At 40.0% G+C, this 21,721-nt stretch overlaps 1 protein-coding gene across 1 annotated transcript in view; it reads left to right on the forward strand.

The window, feature by feature from the left end:
• CASQ2 (calsequestrin 2) overlaps positions 1–20,929 on the forward strand; it is a 112,335-nt gene extending 91,406 nt beyond the window's left edge. Inside the window, exons 9-11 of the mRNA XM_007948733.2 lie at positions 13,024–13,124; positions 19,524–19,598; positions 20,711–20,929. Coding sequence (XP_007946924.1) covers positions 13,024–13,124; positions 19,524–19,598; positions 20,711–20,929 — 395 coding nt within the window. The remainder of the gene's footprint in view (positions 1–13,023; positions 13,125–19,523; positions 19,599–20,710) is intronic.
• Positions 20,930–21,721: the final 792 nt, after the last annotated feature.

A 21,721-nucleotide genomic window follows, 5' to 3' on the forward strand; every position in this document is an offset into this window, starting at 1 on the left:
CTCTTTTGACTATTTTGGAGAAGTCTTTGGAAGCACATAAAAATTTAATTTTTAGAAGGTCTCATTCATCTAATTTCTCTTCTGCTGTTTGTGCATTTTGGGTTATGCTTGCTAGTCTATTTATGCCACATAATAGGACCCTTAAATTTGCCCCTAGTTTTTCCTTGAGGAACGGTATAGTTTTAGGTTTCACATTTAAGTCTTTGATCCATCTGGAGTTAGTTTTTGTGTATGGTGTGAGGTACAGACCTTGTTTCATTTTTCTGCAAATGTATCTCCGTTTTGCCAGCATCATTTATTAAACAAACATTCTCTTCCCCATTTAATGGATTTTGGTTCTGTGTCAAAGATCAGCTGACCATAGGTTGATGGATCTATTTGTGGGTTCTCAATTCTGTTCCATTGGTCTCTGTGTTTGACATTGTACCAATACCAGGCAGTTTTGACTACTGTGGCTGTACTGTAGGTTGAGACCTGGTAGTGTGAGACCTCCTACTTTGTTCTTCTTCTTCAATAGTCCTTTGCTTATCTGAGGTCTCTTTCCTTTCCATATGAAGTTAGTGATTGTTTTTTCCATATCCTTAAAAAATGTTGATGGGATCTGAATTGGGATTGCATTAAATGTACAGATTGCTTTGGGTAGAATTGACATTTTCACAATGTTCAATCTTCCTATCCATGAGCATGGTATGTTCTTACATTTATGTAGCTCTCTTATGGTTTCGTGAAGTAGTCTTTCATAGTTTTCTTTGTACAGGTCTTTTGTATCTCTGGTAAGATTTATTCCCAAGGATTTTATTTTTTTGGCACCTATAGTAAATAGTATTGATTTCCTTATGTCTTTTTCAGCAATCTCTTTGCTGGTGTAGAGGAATCCAACTGATTTTTGGATGTTGATCTTGTATCCTGCCATGATGCTAAATCTCTCAATTAGTTCCAGTAGACTTTTGACTGAGTCTCTTGGGTTTTCTAGGTGTAAGATCATATCATCAACAAATAGGGATAGTTTGACTTCTTCCTTACCAATTTGGATGCCTTTGATTTCCCTTTCTTGCCTTATGGACCTGGCTAGGACTTGCAGTACAATGTTGAGTAGAAGTGGTGATAGCAGGCATCATTTTCTGGTTTGTGTTTGCAAGAGGAATGGTTTCAGTCTCTCTCCATTAAGAATAATGTTGGCTGTTGGTTTTGCATTGCGGTTGTTGTTGTTATGTGCCGTCAAGTCAGACCTGACTCATAGCAACCCATCCTTGGGTTTCTGAGGCAGTATCACTATGGAAGTAGATTGCCTCATCTTCCTTCCGAGGACTGGCTGGTGGGTTTGAACCGCCAGCCTTCTGGTCAGCAGTCAAGTGCTTTAGACACTATGCTACCAAAGCTCCAGATGTCTTCTATTATGTTGAGGAATGTCCTTTCTATTCCTATTTTGCTGAGAGTTTTGATGTTGGATTTTATCAAATGACTTTTCTGCATCAATTGATATGATCATGTGATTATTCTCGTTTGTTTTATTTATGTGGTGGATGACATTGATTGTTTTCCTAATGTTGAACCATTCTTGCATACCTGATATGACCCCACTTGGTCATAATGAATTATTTTCTTGATATGTTGTTGGAGTCTATTGGCTAGAATTTTGTTGAAGATTTTTGCATCTATATTCAAGGGGGATATTGGTCTGTAGTTTTCCTTTTGAGTGATGTCTTTGCCTGGTTTTGGTATCAAGGTTATGCTTGCTTCATAAAATGAGTTAGGAAGGATTCCATCCTTTTCTATGTTTTGGAATAGTTTGAGCAGGAATAGTGTCAATTCTTCTCTGAATGTTTTGTAGAATTCTGTGGTGAAACCGTCTGGGCCAGGACTCTTTTTTGTTGGTAATTTTTTGATGACCTGTTCAGTTTCTTCTTTTGTTACGGATCTGTTCAACTTTTTCACATCAGTCTGTGTTAGTTTAGGTAAGTGGTGTGTTTCTAGAAATCTGTCCATTTCTTCCAGATTTTCAAATTTGTTGGAGTACAGTTCTTCATAATATCCTGATATTATCCCTTTTTATTTCAGTTGATTCTGTTGTAATGTCACCCATTTTGTTTCTTATTCATGTTATTTGTATTCTCTCCCTCTTTTCCTTTGTTAAATTTGTCAGTGGTTTGTCAATTTTATTGATCTTTTCAAAAAACCAACTTCTAGTCTTGTTGATTTTTTCTATTGCCCTTCTATTTTCTGTTTCATTGATTTCTGCTAGAATCTTGATTATTTCCTTTCTTCTGGTGACTGTCGGCTTTTCTTGCTGTACTTTTTCTAATTGTTGGAGATGTTGGTTTAAAGTGTTGATTTTGGCTCTTTCTTCTGTTTTGATGTGTGCACATATTGCTATAAATTGGCCTCTGATCACTGCTTTTGCTGTGTCTCGAAGATTTTGGTATGTTGTATTTTCATTGTCATTTGATTCAAGGAATTTTTCAATTTCACTCTTTATATCTTCTCTTATCCGGTCTTTCTTAAGGAGGGTGTTGTTCAGTTTCCATGTGTTTACCCTTTTCCCATTGATCTTCCTATTGTTGATTTCTAATTTGATAGCATTATGATTTGAGAAGATGCTTTGCTGTATTTCAATCTTTTTAAATTTATTAAGGCTTCCTTTATGGCCTAACATATGGTCTATCATGCAAAATGTTCCATGTACACTGGAAAAGAATGTATATTGTGCTGTATTTAGGTGAAGTGCTCTGTAGATGTCTATAAGTCATGTTGGTGGATTGTATTGTTTAGCTCTTCTGCATCTTTGTTGAGTTTCTTTCCAGTTGTTCTATCTTTCATTGAAAGTGGTGTATAAAAGTCCCACTATGACTGTGGAGTCATCATTTGACTTTTCAACTCTTTTAAAGTCTGATTTATGTAATTCTGGGCTCTTGCATTGGGTCCACAGGTATTTATTATGGTTATATCTTCATGTTTAATTGATCCTTTAATCATTATATAATGTCCTTCTTTATCTCATATGGTGGTTTTTGTCTTAAAGTTAGTTTGATCAGAAATTAATATTGCCCCTCCTGCTCCTTTATGGTTGCCATATGCTTGATATATCTTTTTCCAACCTTTGATTTTTAGTCTGTTTTTGTCTTTGTCTCTAAGTTGTGTCTCTTGTAGACAGCACATTGATGGGTTTTGTTTTCTTATCCAATCTGCAACTCTCCATCTCTTGAGTGATGCATTTAATCCATTAACATTTAGTGTAATTATTGACAAGTATGAACTGGTTGCTATCATTGTGTTATGTGTTTTTTCATGGTATCCCTGGTTTCTTTGTTCCATATTATTTTCTGTGCTGAGCTCATTATGTTTATGAATCATGTTATCATTTCCTTTGTTGCTGTTGTTTTAGTATTTGCTGAATATTTGTGGTTGCTCAGACACAAATTTGAAGAAGGAAGATGGCAGCTACATTAGTAGGAATGGGGAGACCTCACAGGAAGGATGGGTAGTAGAAAGGACTCTAGATGTGCAGACAGAATACCTGAGTTGTCATCCTGGTTCTACCATTTCCTACCACATGATGGTGGGCAAACCGCTTACTCTCTCTGGGTCTCAATTCCATCCCCTTTAAAATGGAGATAATGAAATCTTTCTTACCTCCATCTACACTAGATGTGAAGATTAAAAGCACAAGTAGTACTTTGCATCCAGTCAGTGCTCAATAAATACTCATAAAACAAAGGTTTGGGGGTCATGATTGCAGGTTGCACATAAAAGACAATGTCCTGTGTCTATAAAGGAATTAATTTGGAAAAGGAACTTCTTGTGAAAAAGAACAATCAATTGAATGCAAGGAAAAGATTCTTGACTGAAATAATTATTTATTAACTCTTTTATGGGTCTTTCCACCACCCATTTGTAAGTTTGTCATACTGTGCTGACTTGCATGTTGCTATAATGCTGGAACATATGCCACTGGTAGTTAAAATACCAGCAAGGTGACCCATGGTAGACAGGTTTCAGCAGAGCTTCCATATTGACAGACTAGGAATAAAGGCCTAGTGATCTACTTCCAATGAAATCCCAATGGATCTCAACAGAACATTGTCCTATATATTACTGGAAAATGAAACATCTAGCTTGGAAGGCACTCAATATATACAGCAGCCTCAACAATGGACTAGAGTATACCAATCATTGTGAAAAGGGCACAGGACAAGGCAACGTTTCCTTCTGTTGTACGTGGGGTCACCATGAGTCAGAGCTGACTCAACAACGACTAACAAGAACAACAGCAATGGGCCTTTAAGGAGCTCAAAGGGTCTCAGAGCTGGAAATGTTCAAGAGCAAAGGTAGGCAAGGGTCCTGGGAAGCTATTCATCTGCTTCGTTATTTGGGATGGTTGGAAGTTCCTTTTGGCTTTGGGAACTGATGCTTCTCTGACTAGTAACCACAGGGAATAGTCCACTAGTTGCTCTGACTAAATAACTTCTAGCCTACAAATGTCTAAATAACATGCCCCCTTTCTTTCTGCTACTTTTTTGAATTATGTGGTATTCCTTCTGAAAGACACTTGGCCACAATCTTAAAAGATCTCTAAGTTTCAGTACTAGGAGATCTGGTGGTACAGTGGCTAAGGCATTCAGCTGCTAATCAAAAGGTCATTGGTTCAAATCCACTAGCCACTCTGTGGGAGAAAGATGAGGCAGTCTGCTTCCATAAAGATTTACAACATTGGAAACCCTATGGGGCAGTTCTCCTCTGTCCAATAGGGTCACCATGAGTCAGAATGTCAGAATCGGCTTGATGGTAGTGGGTTGACTTGGTAAGCTTAGTATATCACAGATAAAGAAAACATTTATTAATTTCAAATGGGTTCATTTATTCATTCATGTAATTCCAACTGTGGACTTATCCTTATTTAGCATTGAATTACCAGAGTGAAATAAGTTTCCTACACATTTCCTTCCTCCTCAAAAAGAGAGGCTTTTAAATGTTTCCTTTTTCAAACACAGCTGCCTATTTTAAAAAAGGAACAGAAGCTTTCTCTAGGAAGAAATGAACTCCTAACTTTCCATTTTTCCAACTGAATACATGTGAGACCAGTTTAGCTGCCTTCACTCAGCTTTTCCAGGTGAATGAGATTCCATTCAAACAGGTCTACATTCAAGACTGGGGACTGGAGAGGGGAGAACCTATGAGGCTTGAATCAAGAATATCCAAGTCAACCTAATAACTTAAAAACAAAGGAACTAAACCTTGGTCTAACCCATATATTGAAACAAGGTTCTCATACTCAAAGCAACTGGCACACCATCCCTAAAGTCTTCAGCCATGAATCAGGAACAGGAACCAGTAGGAACTACCAAATGACAGACTAGCTTGTGATTTTCTGTAACTATATTTTCTCTAAGGAGCTCTGGCAGTGTAGTGGATAAGGCATTTGGCTGCTAACCTGCAGGTCAGCAATTCAAACCCACCAGCCACTCCACAGAAGGAAGATGGAGCAGTCTAGTTCCATAAAGATTTACAGCCTCGGATACCCAGTGGGGGTTTCTATGAGTTGGAAATGACTCAATAGTAGTGAGTTTGGTTTCTTTATATAACTTCTCTATCACATGGGTCTAGGACTACTGTATGTAATGCAACCATTGTGCTGAGATTTGTATTTAATTCATACAAGATGAATGAATGGGTAAATGGCCAGTTTTAGGATTTTCATGCAGCTCTTTGCATTCATGCATGAGAATGTCAGATCATTTAGAAAGAGTAATGTCTAACCCTTACTATGTGCACTTATTACATGCCAGGCAGTGTTAGGTGCTTTAAAGATATCAAATAATTTAATACTCATGACAACTCAATGAGATAGGTACCATTATTAGCATCATCACCATTTTACAGACTAGGAAACAAGATGCTAAACAACTTGCTCTAAGGCCCACTGTGAGGGGCAGAATTAGGATTTGGACCAAGGTCATGTGGCCCCAGAGTCCATGAGTTGAATGCTCATGCTCTGCTGTCTCTCTGAAGAATGGGGGTCTGTTCTGTTCTTGAAACTATTCAGGGAGGCAGAAGGTTGTCTATTACAAAATTGATCACCATAAGAGTCCCTAAGGAGAGACCAGTCCCTGGAGAAGGACATCATGTTTGGTAAAGTAGAGGGTCAGTAAAAAAAAGGAAGAACTTAACAAAATGGATCGACACAGTGGCTGCAATAATAGGCTCAAACATAGTAATGATTGTAAGGATGGCACAGGACTGGGCAGTGTTCCATTCTGTTGTACATGGGGACACCATGAGTTGGAAATGACTTGACGGCACCTAACCAAAAGAAGAAGTCAAAATCTTCCCTGGGATCTAGATGAAATTCTCCAGCTTAATGTAAATTTCATGTATTAATTTATCCTATGAATGTTTTTTGAGCTTTCCATGGTACTCATTAGACACAAAGAATATTCTCTTCACAAAAACTTTCCTTATTCTTAAAGTTAGGCATTAAGCTCCACTTTTGACTTCTTTTATTTTCCTAAAAACTCCAATCCATTCCATTTTACTTGCAAGAAAAAGAAAAAACGCCACCAACCAGTTGCCACTGAGTCCATGCTGACTCTTGGCGATCCTGTGTGTGCACAGTAGAACTGTGCTTCTCAAAAGCCCTTCCCCACCCCAAGGTAACTCTGGGTGGATTCCAACTTTCAACCATTCAGTAAGTAGTCAAGTGCTTAACTGTTCGCACCACCGAGGGGCTCCTTTCTTTCCTTGCAGAACCCAACTTTTATTTCTTCAATATATATATTTTTTTCAATCTCTGAATCTGCTCCTTGATGGAGAACAGAAAATGTATGGTATGTGTTGTTATGTGCTATTGAGTTGATTCCAACTCATAGCAACCCTATAGGACAGAGCAGAACTGCCTCAAAGGGTTTCCTAGGCTGTAGTATTTACAGGAGTAGATTGCCAGGGCTTTTCTCCGCAGAGTCACTGGTGGATTTGAACTATAACCTTTTGTTTAGTAGTCAAGTGTTTAACTATTATGCCACCAGGCCTTCCTTGCAATAGTTACTACCCTATTCATACTGCAGATTGCAGTATTGAGTGGTTTTCTACTTTTAAACTAATGCTTGTTTCCTTGAATATTCAGTTTTACTGGTATGCTAGTAAAGGTTGTGTGTCAACTTGGCTTGGCCTGGTTTTCAGTGGCTGGGCAGCTGGATATAGTTATTCCCCATGAAGATACTGGTAATCAACCCCATGGTGGAATCTCCTGTGAGCAGTTGAGTAGCTGCCTTAGGAATGTGGTCTGCTTCCAGTATGTAAGAAGCAGCTTTGGGAAAGGTCTCTAGCTTTTTGGTACATCTGCATCCTGCATTTGGCTGAGTCTTCATCTCAATGGCCTGTTATGTTGTCTGATGATCTTGGGACTGTTAATGGACTTGAATCAGTGGCCTGCCTTGTTGCTTGATAATTCTGGGACTGTATCATTTTACTTGTTGACTATGGGTTTGTCAGCCTCAGCAGCCAGTATCTGTCTGATTAAGAGAAACCACCAGCTTCAGTGGGCCAGGAGCAAGAGGCAGAGCTGAAGCCCAAGGTTGTACTTTGAACTTGGACTTCTAGCCTCCTAAAATTTAAGAAAATAAACCCCCATTTGTTAAAGCCGTAAATTTGTGGTATGTCTGTTATAGCAGCACTAGAGAACCAAACAACTGGTGATCTGGTTCCCTAGTGCCCTCTGACAAGAATACGCCACAAATGGAATGGCCATAACAAACAGGAGTTTATTCTTACAATTTGGAGGCTTTAAGTCCAAGTCCAAAGTGCCAGGCTCTAGGGGCTGGGTGACAGCCCCTCAACCTTGGGGTCCAGCTCCGCCTCCTGCTCCGGCCCCACTGGAGCTAGGGATATTTCTTCACTCAGACAGCAGCTGAGGCTGAGAAGCCCCAAGGTTGACAAGTAAAAAGGGACAGTCCTGATATTACCAAACCACACGGCAGGCCATTAACTTAAGTCCATTGTAAATCCCAAGGCTGGCAGAGCATAATAGGATGCTGAGCAACAACATAGCTACATGCAGGGTCCAAGCGTGCCATAGGCTAGAGACCATTCTCAAAGCTTCTCCTGATATACAGGAAGCAGACCACATCCCTAAGGCAGCTACTCAGATGCTTGTGGTAGATCCCACATGGAGTTGATTGCCAATCTCATCATGGGGAATAACTACCACCAGCTGCCCAGCCACTCAACCAGGCCCAGCCAAGTTGACACACAAATATAACTACCACAACTGGTATCTTTTCTGAATAAAATTTTCAAATATTGTATATTGTCTCTTTTTGATTCAATTTGTTAAATTAACAGATAAGCCTTGAGCATACTTAAAGACCCAGCAGCAATGTTCCTGCCCTCGTGGAGCTTACATTCTAGTCAATATCAGTTTTGGTATGCCTATTATTATACTTTTATTAATAACCAGATCAAATTATTCTTCCCAAAGGCTAGCTCTTGAGTGATATCTCATAAATTCCAAATTTCTGACTGAAGCCACTACTGTACAACTTATAAAAGTTCTCTGACGTGTTTTACTGAAAGTCAACTTTAATAAAACTAATTTTTTTCTCTTCTATGAGACCAGATGATTACAAAAATTTAGGTTGGATATGAATTTTTAAAAGCCTTCATTATGTAGAATTCGTTCTTGCAAGGATTCTCTGATGTTCTTACCACTATTATCACTTTCAGAAAATTTATCACCAGCTTGGATTTTGTAATTTGTAAGATTATATGTCCAACTGAAGTTCTTATTACAAATCTCATACTACCGTTTCTCCCTAGTGTGAATTCTCTGTTGGGGTTGTAGTTATGAAGATTGAATGAAGACTTTACTACATACATCACATTTGTATGGTTTCTCTCCAGTATGGACACATTCATGATGTTAACTACTTGAGGTGTGATTGAAGTACTTACCACAATCCCCATACTAAAATGGTTTCTCACCTATGTGGACCTTTTGATACGTGTCAAGAGTCTTGCTCCTCTTGAAGCCCTTCTCACATATTCATCTGGCTTTTCTTCATTATGGACTCTTTAATGGGCTTGAAGATGTGAATTCTGACAAAAGTTCTTCCCACATTTTTCACATTTGAAGGGTTTTTCTCCACTGTGGACTCTGATGAGGCAAAAGTTGTGAAGCATGCTTGAAGCCCTTCCCACACCTGCCACATTTATAGGATATTTCTCCTGTGTGGATTCTACAATGAATGTAAAGATTTGGGCTAGTACTGAAGTACTTCCCACATTCTTCGCATTTGAATGATCTTTCTCCACGGTATACTCTCTTATGAGTCAAAAGATATGCAGCCTGCCTGAAACCCTTCCCACACTCCTCACAATTACAGGATTTCTCTCCTGTGTGAATTCTGTAATGAATTTGAAGATCTGCTCTATGACCGAAGCTCTCCTCTTATTCTTCACATTTGTATGGTTTCTCACCAGTATATATCACTTCATGAACTTGAAGTCTTGAACTTGCCCATACTCCTCATGCATTTTTTCTATATTGTCAATAGTCTGATAGACTTTAAGTAATATCCCTTTTTATAAATCCCAATGTAATGGGTTTGTTTGTTTGTCCCATCAGAGAACTACAATGCTACCTCATACTCATTTTATAATCCTGATCGCAGATCTTGGCCCTGTACTATTGTGCCTTTCTCCATTTCCTTTATATGAATTCATCTTTCATACCCAAAGTCTGCTTTTTACTTGAATTTCTGTCTGTATTGTTGAATTGCATTCTCTTCATTAATTTCTGATTTGTCAAGATCACTTTTAAATTTTATTTTCGTCCTCCAGAGTACTGACAATCTCACCTCATTTATTATCATCCCTTTTTTCTCTGTTTTGGAGGAAAACTCCCTGTAGTCTGTGTACTATGATACACAAGTACACAGGTTACAAGGGTGGTGCCATATTTTCTTCCTGTAGCACAGCAACAGTTTCCAGTTACATATCAGACAGAGTATCACTGCTATTCATAAGGTTTTCACTGGTCAGCTCTTTGAGAAGTGGATGGTTCCTTCCTTCTTCCAAGTCTATCTTAGTCTGGAAGCTCCACTGAAAAGTATCCACCATGGAGACTCGAAGGCACCTAAAACAACAACAACAACAACACAGCGACATACCCAGAGAAGGAGCCATAATGTCTACAGAGCAGCAGCTGGTGATATTCTGAAGGAGCTTGGCCTTTTAGCCACACCTATGAGCAGCAGGAGCTCTGGTAGCATAATGCCTAAGGCACTTGACTGCCAACCAGAAGGCTGGCGGTTCAAACCCACCAGCCACTCCTCAGAAGGCAGGTTGGGCAATCTACTTCCATAGTGATACTGCCTCAGAAACCCAAGGAGGGGTCGCTATGAGTCAGGGTCAACTTGACGGCACATAACAACAACAACAACCAGCAGCAGGAGTAGTCTCCACCCCCAGCAAAAAAATAATGATCTTCAAACCACAGGACCCTATCAATAATCTCAGATGTCTGTCATAAAATCTAATTTGCAATACAACTCAGAGCACAGATTGAAAAATCACCCAGGCTGGCCCAGCTTCTCTCTAAAAAGGGGCCATAGCCTATGCAGACTCTCTTCTCCACTAGAGGTCACTCTGCTTTCCAGGTTATAACACCTGGGGCACAGTCTGAATCTTTTGTAAGAATGAGTAACAATTAAAGTGACTTATTTGACTCAAAAATTAGGTACTAAAAATAGTACATATTAGAGGTGAGGAAGTGCAGAGACAAACCTTGACCAAGAGGCCAAACAAAGGCTAGAGTGCCAGAAGCCTTGGTTATTGCACTGTAAGAGTAGAGGGGATTGTAAAACAGAGGCCATGGGGAAGGGCTGGCTCAAGTTTTGTGGGACACCAGCAAAAGAAAACTTCACAAAGAAAGAGCAATTGTCATATTGCATTCTCAATCAATAGATAAATTGTTTACATGTTTTAAAAACAAACCCACTATTGAGTCAATTCAGACTCATGGCATCCCTATGTGTTACTGTTCCATAGGGTCTTCTTGGCTATAATCTTTAGAGAAATAGATCATCAGGCCTCTCTTACACAGTGCTTCTGGGTGGGTTTGAACCACCAACCTTGAAGTTAGTAGTCAAGAACAAATCTTTGTGCCACACAGGTGTCTTAAATTACTTAATAACAAAACAAAAAAATCCAGTTCAACTGCCTTTGAGTCAGTTCCGACTCATTTCGACCCCTCCTTGGGTTTCCGAGGCGGTATCTCTCCAGGAGTATATTGCCCGGTCTTCCTTCTGAGAAGCAGTTGGTGGTGGGTTTGAATTGCCAGCCTTCTGGTTAGCAGTCAAATGCCAAAAGTATAAATTTTAGGCCATGAGTTCAGCTGTGCAAGAGATGTTACTTGCTTTGTTATCCAGAACTGAACCTTAATTTCTATTCTGAACTGTGTACCACTGGATAGTAGAAACTAAATCTGACCATTGATGCTCTCCCATCCCCAGAGCTCCAGGGTCTCCTTGGTTCCTGCACTTAGATGGGGTGGGGTGTATACATATGGCAGGAGTCACCATCACCTATCCACACTGTCTTCTGCAAAGAAATTTGTCATTCTGTCTCATTCGTAATCCTTGTTCTGAGCAGGTGACCCCTGGTTCTCTCCATGCCAACTGCAGGATTTCTTCAGATCTGCCCTCCCTCCACCCCCAGTTTCTTCTAAGAGAACATGCTGGGGCAACTAAGACTCTTCACCTTCTCTGTGCTGTGTTCAGGGGCAAATGACCACTGTGAGGTTCTCTTGGACCTCTTGCCAAAATCTTCTGGCAGACTTTTTTGCCATAGAGCCCTTGCACTGAGGGGTTCTCTAAGATTTCCTGGGGCCCTTCCATTTTCCTGAGTTTCATTCTGAAACGAAGTATGTGTCACCTCTACTCTGGGATCCCCTGACTCCATGGAGTTTCTGTATGTGGACACACTTACACATACAGCTTGGGTTCATGTACTTACACACACACCAGCGCAGAGCTTATTTTCAGACACCTTCCAGAAAATAATCTCTTTCTTCTAGTTCTAGTTGGAGGAGGTGGCAGTGCTGAGGGTTTATGGTATGCTTTCTGTTACTAAACATTCTTCAAAAATGTTTCTTTATATCATAAATTTTATGTTCCCAGTTATTCAAGATGGAGGCTTCTGAAACTCAAAAGCCTAGCTTAAAGACTTATCTCTGTTTTTCTTATGAATCATCACTCCCCTGGGGGCAATGAATGTTAATGACTGAATAAGAGCCTTAGTGTCACAGTGGTTAAGTGCTCGGCTACTAACTGAAAGGTTATAAGTTCATACCCATTAGCTGTTCTGCGTAGAAAGATGTGGCAGTCTGTTTCCATAAAGATTTACAGGCTTAGAAATACTATAGGGCAGTTCTACTCTGTCCTATAGGGTCCCTATGAATTGGAATTGACTCAGTGTTGATGGGTTTGGTTTTGGTTTGGAGGAAACGATGAGAGGAGAAACCCCAGGTATTATCTCAAAACCTTCTCCAACCATACTTTCAAAAGAAGAAAGAGATGACTATGAAACTAACTAAATCAGATCACTTAGCTTGAAGGTTTTAGGAATTACCAGTTTGCAGAAAACTAAGGGTCATGTTTGCATGTTCCATACAACATATGCTATGGGGAATTCCAGGCAATAGTAAATTATCTATCTCAACAGACAGCACAGGACCAATGAGGACCAGGCAGGCTCCTCTGCTCTGGAGTTAAGTTTCCTCAATTTTCACATGCCTTCAAGTTAAAACCAGCCAGATCCTGTGAACTTTTAATTTCCTTATTGTTTATTTTATCATTTTCTTGGCATAAGTGGTTTTGTGGTTGGAATTTTCATCTGACTCATTTTATATAATAATCCTGTAATTGAGAGCATGCACGCCTAAGAAACCCCCATGGGACAATAATACTTTCTGCTCTCTATATTATAAGCTGTGTGTGTGTAAGAATTATTCAAACTTCAACCTTTTTGCAGATGGCTACGAGTTTCTGGAGATCCTGAAACAGGTTGCCAGGGACAATACCGACAACCCTGACCTGAGCATCGTGTGGATCGACCCGGATGACTTTCCTCTGGTGAGCAGCTCAGGCCAGGGCCCCATCCTTGGCCCTTATCACAGCCCAATGTTTGTGTTGACTGTGAAGCATGGAGGCCAAGTAGATAGGAGCACTAATAGAAAACCAGTGAGCACCCTCACCAAGTATGCATAGAGATGATTGGCCATTGGCAGAGCTTTGAACTTTTTACCTGGTTACTGTTCTCACTCTCTAGGGACCAGAAGGTGGAGACCTTCTGAGGGGCCCAGCCAGGTAAGCTGGGTAAATTTCATCTGGCAAGAGGTACCTAGCTATGCCTCTCTTCAGCACAATTGCTTCCCATAGCCTCCTTCGTTTTCTGGGTTGTTGTTTTTAGCTGCCTTTGAGTTGGCCCCAAAGCGCGGCAACCCCATGCATAAAGAAATAAAATGGTGCCCAGTCCTGTACCATCACCACAATCGATTTGCTGATTGGATTACTGTGATCCATAGGATTTTCCTCAGCAGATTTTCAGAAGTAGGTCACCAGGCCTTTATTCCTAGTCCATCTTTGTCTGGAATCTCCACTGAGACCAGCTCAGCCTTCACTGATATTTGGGTACTGGCTGCACATGAGATACATTGCCCAGGAATTGAACCTGGGTCTCCTGAAAAAAGAAAAAATTGCCCCCTCATTTTCTGGGTAGATACCATAATTCTGAGGCAATGTGAGTGACTAAAGATGAACATTAAAACAAAAAACGAACATTTTGCATAGAGTTAAAAGAACTTTGCAAAAAGAAGGAGTAAGCTCTTTGAAGGCAAACACTGTCTGTCTTGTTCATCATTTTCTCCCCTAGACCTAGCATAGTATCTTCTTGTTGTTGTTGTTATGTGCTGTTGAGTTGGACCCGACTCATAGCGACCCCTCCTTGGGTTGCTGAGGCAGTATCACTACGGAAGTAGATTGCCCCATCTTCCTTCCAAGGAGTGGCTGGTGGGTTTGAACTGCCAGCCTTCTGGTTAGCAGTCAAGTGCCTTAGATCTAGCACCTGCTGAATATGCAAGAACATTAATAGTTTCAAGACCAAATTATCTTCTGCTTTGAACTTTTTGTTGAAACCGTGTGTTTTCAATAATGGAAAGCATTTTGAATGAAATGAAAAAAAAAATTTTTGAAGTAATATGAGTTTTGATACAATTAGTAGGACACATATGTCCCAAGTGGTCTCTGGTGCTAAGTTTGATTGGATGATGTCTATTTCTTTAGACTTATGCAGTTATGGAGGCCCCCATCAGATGGCTGTTGTCATTGTTAGGTGCCCTCCATTTGGTTCTGACTCACAGAGCATATTATGTACAACAGAACAAGACACTGCCTCGTCCTGTACCACCCTCACAATCATTGTTATGCTTGAGCCCATCACACAGCCACTGTGTCAATCCATCTCATTGAGGGTTTCCCCTTTTTCACTGACCCTCTACTTTACCAAGCATGATGTCCTTCTCTAGGGAATAGTCCTTTCTGACCACATGATCAAAGTGCATGAGATGAAGTCTGGCCACTCTTGCTTCTAAGGAGCATTCTAGCTGTACTTCCTCCAAGATAAATTTGTTCATTTTTCTGGCAGTCCATGGTACTTTCGATATTCTACAGCACCACAACTCAAATGCATCAATTCTTCTTTGGTCTTCTTTATTCATTGGCCAACTTTCACATACATATGAGGCTATTGAAAATGCCATGGCTTGGGTTAGGCATACCTTAGTCTTCAAAGTGACATCTTTGCTCTTCAATACTTTAAAGAGGTCTTTTGCAGCAGATTTGCCTGTTGCAATACATCATTTGATTTCCTGACTGCTGCTTCCATGCAGGTTGATTGTGGATCCAAGTAAAATGAAATCCCTGACAACTTCAATTTTTTCTCCATTTATCATGATGTTGCTTGTTGGTCCAATAGTGAGGATTCTTGTTTTCTCTGTGTTGAGGTGTAATCCATACTGTAGGTTGTGGTTTTTGATCTTCATCTCAAAGTGCTTCAAGTCATCTTCACTTTCAGCAAGCAAGGTTATGTCATCTGCATATCACAGGTTGTTAATCAGTCTTCCTCCAATCCTGATGCCATGCTCTTCTTCATAAAGTCCAGCTTCACTGATTATTTGCTCAGTTATAGATTGATTAAATATGGTAAAATGATACAATCCTGACATACATCTTTCCTGATTTTAAATCATGCAATATCCCCTTGTTCTTTTCAAACGACTACCTCTTTGTTTATGCACAGGTTCCTCATGACCACAATTAATATTATGGACTTCCCATTCTTTGAAAAGTCATCCATAATTTGTTAGGATCCACACACAGTAGAATGCCTTTGCACCGTCAATAAAACACAGGTAAACATCTTTCTGGTATTCTTTGCTTTCAGCCAAGATCCATCTGACATCAGCAAAGATATCCCTTATTCCATGCCCTATTCTGAATCCGACTTGAATTTCTGGCCATTCCCTGTCAATACACTGCTGCAACCATTTTTGAATTTTCAGCAAAATTTACTTGTTTGTGATATTAATGATATTGTTCAATAATTTTTGCATTTTGTTGGATCACTTTTCTTTGGAATGGGACACAAATATGGATCTCTTCCAGTTGGATGGCCAGGTAGCTGTCTTCCAAATTTCTTAGAATAAATGAGTGAGCAGCTCCATCATTGCATCCATTTGTTGAAACACCACAATTGCTATTCAGTTAATTCCTTGAGCCTTGTTTTACCACTTCCTTCAGTGCACCTTGGACTTCTTTCTTTAATACCATCCATTCTTGATCATATACTACCACCTGAAATGGCTGAACACTGACCAATTCCTTTTGGTACAACGACTCTGTGTATTCCTTCCATTGCCTTTTGATGCTTCTTATGTTGTTCAATATTTTGCCCATAAAATCCTTCAATATTGCAACTTGAGGCTTGAATTTTTCTTCAGTTCTTTAAGCTTGAGAAATATCAAGCTCCCTTTTTGGTTTTCTAATTCTGTGTCTTTACACATTTCATTATAATACTTTACTTTATGTTCTGAAACCACCCTTTGAAATTTTCTATTCAGCTCTTTTATTTCATCATTTCTTCAATTCTCTTCAGATACTCTCCATTCAAGAGCATGTTTCAGAGACTCTTCTGACATCAAATTTGATTTTCTCTGTTTCCTGTCTCTTTAACAACCTTTTGCCTTCTCCATGTCTGATGTTCCTGATGTCATCCCACAACTCATCTGGTATTTGGTCATTAGTATTCCATGCATCATATATATTCTTCAGATGGTCTCTAAATTCAGATAGAATATATTCAAGGTCAGATTTTGGCTGTCTTGGAGTTGTTTTAATTTTCTGCATATTCAACTTAAACTTGCATATGAGTAATTGATGGTCTGTGCTATAGTCACCTCCTGGCCTTGTTTGACTGATGATATTGAGCTTTTCCACTGTCTTTTCCATAGATGTAGCAGATTTGATTCCTGTGTGTTCCATCCAAAGAGGGCCATATGTATAGTCACCATTTATGTTGTTGAAGAAAGCTATTTGCAATGAAGAAGTCATTGATTTTGCAAAATTCTATCATGTGCATCATTTCTTCCACCAAGGCCATATTTTCTAAATACTGCTGCTTCTTATTTCCAACTTTGGCATTCCAACCACCAATAATTATCAATACATCTTGATTGCATGTTTGGTCAATTTCAGACTGCAGAAGTTGGTAAAAATCCTCAATTTCTTCATTGCTGGCTTTAGTGATTGGTGAGTAGATTTAAATAATAGTATTAACTGGTCTTCCTTGTGGTTGTTGTTATTGTTATGTGCCTTCGAGTTGGACCCAACACATAGTGACCCCTCCTTGGGTTTCTGAGGTGGTATCACTACGGAAGTAGATTGTCCAACCTTCCTTCTGAAGAGTGGCTGGTGGGTTTGAATTGCCAGCCTTCTGGTTAGCAGTCAAGGGCCTTAGGCACTACACTATCAGAGTTCCTGGTCTTCCTTGTAGGAGTATGAATAGCATCCTATCACTGACAGCATTGTACTTCAGGATAGATCTTGAAATGTTCTCTTTGATAATGATTGTGATGCCATTCCTTGTTAATTTGTCATTCCCAGTATAGAATACATTATGGCTGTCTGATTCAAAATGGTCAATATCAGTCCATTCAGCTCACTGATGCCTATAATACTGATAAATATCAGTATGTATTCTATTTCATTTTTGACAATTTTCAATTTTCCTAGATTCATAGTCTGTACATTCCATATTCCAATTACTAATGGATATTTGCAGCTATTTCTTCTCATTCTGAGTCTCACCATATCCGTAAACAAAGGTCCTGAAAGCTTTATTCCATCCGTGTCATTAATGTTGACTCTACTTTGAGGCAGCAGCTCTTTCCCAGTAATATTTTGAGTGCCTTCCAACCTGAGGGGTTCATCTTCCACTATATCAGTCATGTTTCACTGCTGTTCACAAATTTTTCCAGTAACATATCAGAAAATGTTTCACTGCTATTCATAAGGTTTTTAGTAGCCATTTTTTAAAGAAATGGATGGTCCCACCCTTCTTCTAACGCACTGCTGTCGAGTCCAATCTGACTCATAGCAACCCCTCCTTGGGTTTCCAAGGCAGTATCACTTACAGAAGTAGGTTGCCCAACCTTCCTTCTGAGGAGAAGCTGGTAGTTTGAACCACCAGCCTTCTGGTTAGCGTTCAAATGCCTTAGGCACTATGCCACCAGAGCTGCCACCCTTCTTCTAGTCTATCTTAATCTGAAAGCTCTGCTGAAACCTATTCATCATGGGTGAGCCTGCTGGTATTTGAAAGACTGGTGGCACAGCTTTAAGCATCACAGCAACATGTAAGCCAGCACAGTACAACAAACCGACTGATGAGTGGTGGCAGATGGCATCATCATCAGTTGGCAGTAAACACAAAAAGCAGGATAACAGCTTCTGACTAAACACCAGAGGCAGAAACTGTAGGTGGGCACTATATGTTCCACAGACCATCAAAGTGTTAAAGTCCAAACTCTTGCTAGTGTCTACCTTCAATGACCAGAAAGCCTTGATTATATATAATTTTAAAAAGGAATAAACAGATCTGGTATAATCCATGAACCCAGTGGTAATAATAATTAACATAACTAATATGCTTTACTGTACACAAGTATCCCTCACTTTTGGAAAGTTTGTTTTACATGAATTCACTTTTATGAATAAACTACATTAGTACTTGTAACCAAAATAAATCCAAAGAGGATTTTTGCTTTTGTGAAAAAAAAGGTAAAAAGAAAAACTAGCATGCAGTATTCGTTTTGCAGCAAACTGTTAAAGAGGCAGAGAACATCCCGAGCACCGAGAGTGGCACTGCACATACTTTATTTCCACTGTATATAGACTGTGTATTTATCATATCACCATTGTTTTCACTATATGTCATTGTTATTTCAGGATTTATGTGTTATTTGGTGTGCTTTGGTAGGCTATTCTTTGGATCTAGAAATATTCAAAAAAAAATTTCCTATGTAAATAAATTAATAGTAATTGCTTGTTTGCTTTATGCCATTTCAGCTTATGAAAGGTTTCATAAGAATATTCTACTTTCAGATGGCAGGGAAACTGTGTAGCTTACGTCAGGAACTAGAGTAGGCACTTTGCATGCGTTGTCTTCCCACTTCCTCTCTGTAGTTACCTCTTTCCTGTGTCCTTCCCTCCTGTGCACTTCTGCCCCACCCCATTCCCCAGCTGTCTCCTTGTGCATATTTGCCTTAGTTTTGCAAGGGAGAAATCTTCAGACTATTCTGATTTACAAATTCCTGGATAACACCAGTCCCCGTCAGGCCATATATGTTCTTGGGAGACTTTCTATCACTCATTATCCCCATTTTCTTAGCCGCTGGCCCCTTGCTCCTTTAGTCCTGCCCCAGTCAGAAATTTGTCCACATGGAACCCAATACTGACTGAGTGAACAGGACCTCTTCTTAACTTACTTGCATGCCAACTTACGGCACAAAATTGATTTTCCAGAAATCTCATGTAGTTGGGTGGTGCAAGGGAAAGGATATTGAAAGAGAGGCAGAAGGAAATGTGTCCTTTGCCATATATAAACTACAAAAGAGCCACCAGTAATTTGAGAAATAACTTTGGACCATCTCTGTAACAATCTTCCTTATAGTTGTAGAAGCTGTTATGTTACATGTTTTCATAGTTTGCATTCTGACATTTTCTTTTAAATGCTTGTTTAAACTGTTTGAGGGCTGGGGCCAACCCTTCAGTTTCTAACCTGCCTGTAGCTGTTTTGCAAACATTTAACCAGTGACAACCTAGTTACTCTGAGGGATGGCAGGTGAGTCCAGCCACAAAAGTGGCTTTAACAGGAAATACTCTCGGCCTTCTGTCTAACCTTATTATTTGTCATTGCAGCTCGTTGCCTACTGGGAAAAGACTTTCAAGATTGACCTGTTCAGGCCACAGATTGGGGTGGTGAATGTGACAGATGTGAGTATCCCCTATGAAAGTTTGCTAGGGCACCCTCAGCCTGCTCTGTTTTCTGCCAGGTACCCTAAACTGTGAGATCATGTAGATAGAAGAATTCAGCCCTTTACAATACCAGCAAGACCCTTGGCCTGCCTGAGCTTGGAAAATTGCAAGTGTGGCCCATGTTTGGTCTCTGTGCCAGTCCCCATCTGGTTTCCTGTACACCATTCCTTACTTATCTGGACAGCTCCACCTGTCTCACTATTTGGAATTTTCCACCCAAGTAAATGTTCCTGGAGCTGCCATTACACAATGGGACCTGGGGTCATTTGTGGCTCAGAAGCCCACATAGATAACCACCCAACAGCCAGGACACCAGGCAGGAGAGCAGACCTACAGAAAGGGATAGAATTTTGTGGGAGTCAGGGCAGGGGCATTTGCCCCACCATTCAGGCACCAGTGAACTGACAGTGGGAAACATTAGTGAGGTGTGCTGGCAAAGCATGAGGAACTGTAGACTTCAATTCCTACATCTGATCCAGCTCCATAATAATATAGGAGCATAACAGATACAACCAGGCAAATGATGGACAGAAAGTGATGATCACAGAGGATCCAGTACAGCCATAATAAATTGTGATGGACTCTCTTGTGATGGGGGCCAGTGAGCATTATCCTTTGCCCTCTTAGTAGGTACTTAGTCACCTAAGGACTCTCCATTCATTTATTTTGTAAACCATTTTCTCAATTAGTAGTAAGAATAACAACAAAATTTGCTCGAGATAAAATATTTTAAAACAGAGCTGTACGATATAAGATGAAAAGGAAAATTACTTCACACTGTCCTGATGCCGTTCAAAGTTCCATTCCCTGAGGGAACCATTGTGGCAGTTTCATGGGTATCTTACCAGAAATTTCATATAGGTACAATGGAATACACATTTCCTTTTATATTGCACAAACAGGATACTACACATACCATTTTGCAACTTGACATTTCCATTTAACAATGTACCTGCATTCCCAATAAATGTAAGGGACTCAGGACCCTCTCACCACAGCTCTTCAGAGCCCTCTGCTTTGGCTCATGCTTCACACACTCATTCACTCATTCATTCTGTCCCTCCCTGCAGGCTGACAGTGTCTGGATGGATATTCCAGATGACGATGACCTGCCCACAGCTGAGGATCTGGAAGACTGGATTGAGGATGTGCTTTCTGGGAAGATAAACACTGAAGATGATGATAATGAAGATGAAGATGATGAAGATGATGATGACAACAATGATGATGACGATGATGACAATAATTATGATGAAGATGATGATGACAGTGATGATGATGATGAGTAGCCCTAACTCCAAATGATTCTGATGAAAACACAATCACAGCTATCCACTATCATACAGACAGCAAAAGGTGGCAGCAGGCAGCCATGCCCCACACTCAGCCAGCTCCTTTCTCTTCTCCAGTATCTTCTTTCCCACTCTCTTGTCATCAGGAGCAGTACAGTTCAGCAGATAATGCCTTGCTAAATGCAACAATCACACTCAGCAGAAGCTGGAAAGGAATTACTCCCATGTTGACTGTCTTCACTGCCATGAACCAGCTCTTGTTCTTTGCCAGATCATCAAGGGTCATGGCAGTACTGGAGTCTGGCAGTCTGGGGAGAAGAGTGCCCTAACAGTTTTACTCAAGTTTACTTGTTTCTATGACAGTAACAGAATTGACAGCTCACTAACTCACATGTATGTGTGACCAGAGCCCAGGGAAGAAACACAATTAATCCATTTAGCACCCCTATCTAGAATATCAGTTAGGGTCTCATCTCAAGCCAAGAGCTGGGATCTGGACCTTCTGTTCTTGCTAGTGAGCCTTCCCATTCAGAGTAAAAGTTGATTTATCCAGAAGTCAATTAGCTCTCCATTTACCAGCACTCCCACAGTTGACCAGTGCAACAATAATTGTAATTCATAATGATGCCCTGAGGCACTGGAAAAAAAAAAAAAAAAAACTCCCAAAGTGCCTTCTGAACTGTCATTAGAGTTATACTGTGCTCAGTAGTTTTAGTGCAAAGTGTGTATTATAATGGTCTAATTTATTCTCTCATTCTTTTAACACATGTGTAAGACACCGTGCAAATT

This window comes from Orycteropus afer, unplaced genomic scaffold (assembly GCF_000298275.1).
Source record: "Orycteropus afer afer isolate SDZICR_OR568_19922 unplaced genomic scaffold, OryAfe1.0 scaffold00010, whole genome shotgun sequence".
NCBI lineage: Eukaryota > Metazoa > Chordata > Mammalia > Tubulidentata > Orycteropodidae > Orycteropus > Orycteropus afer.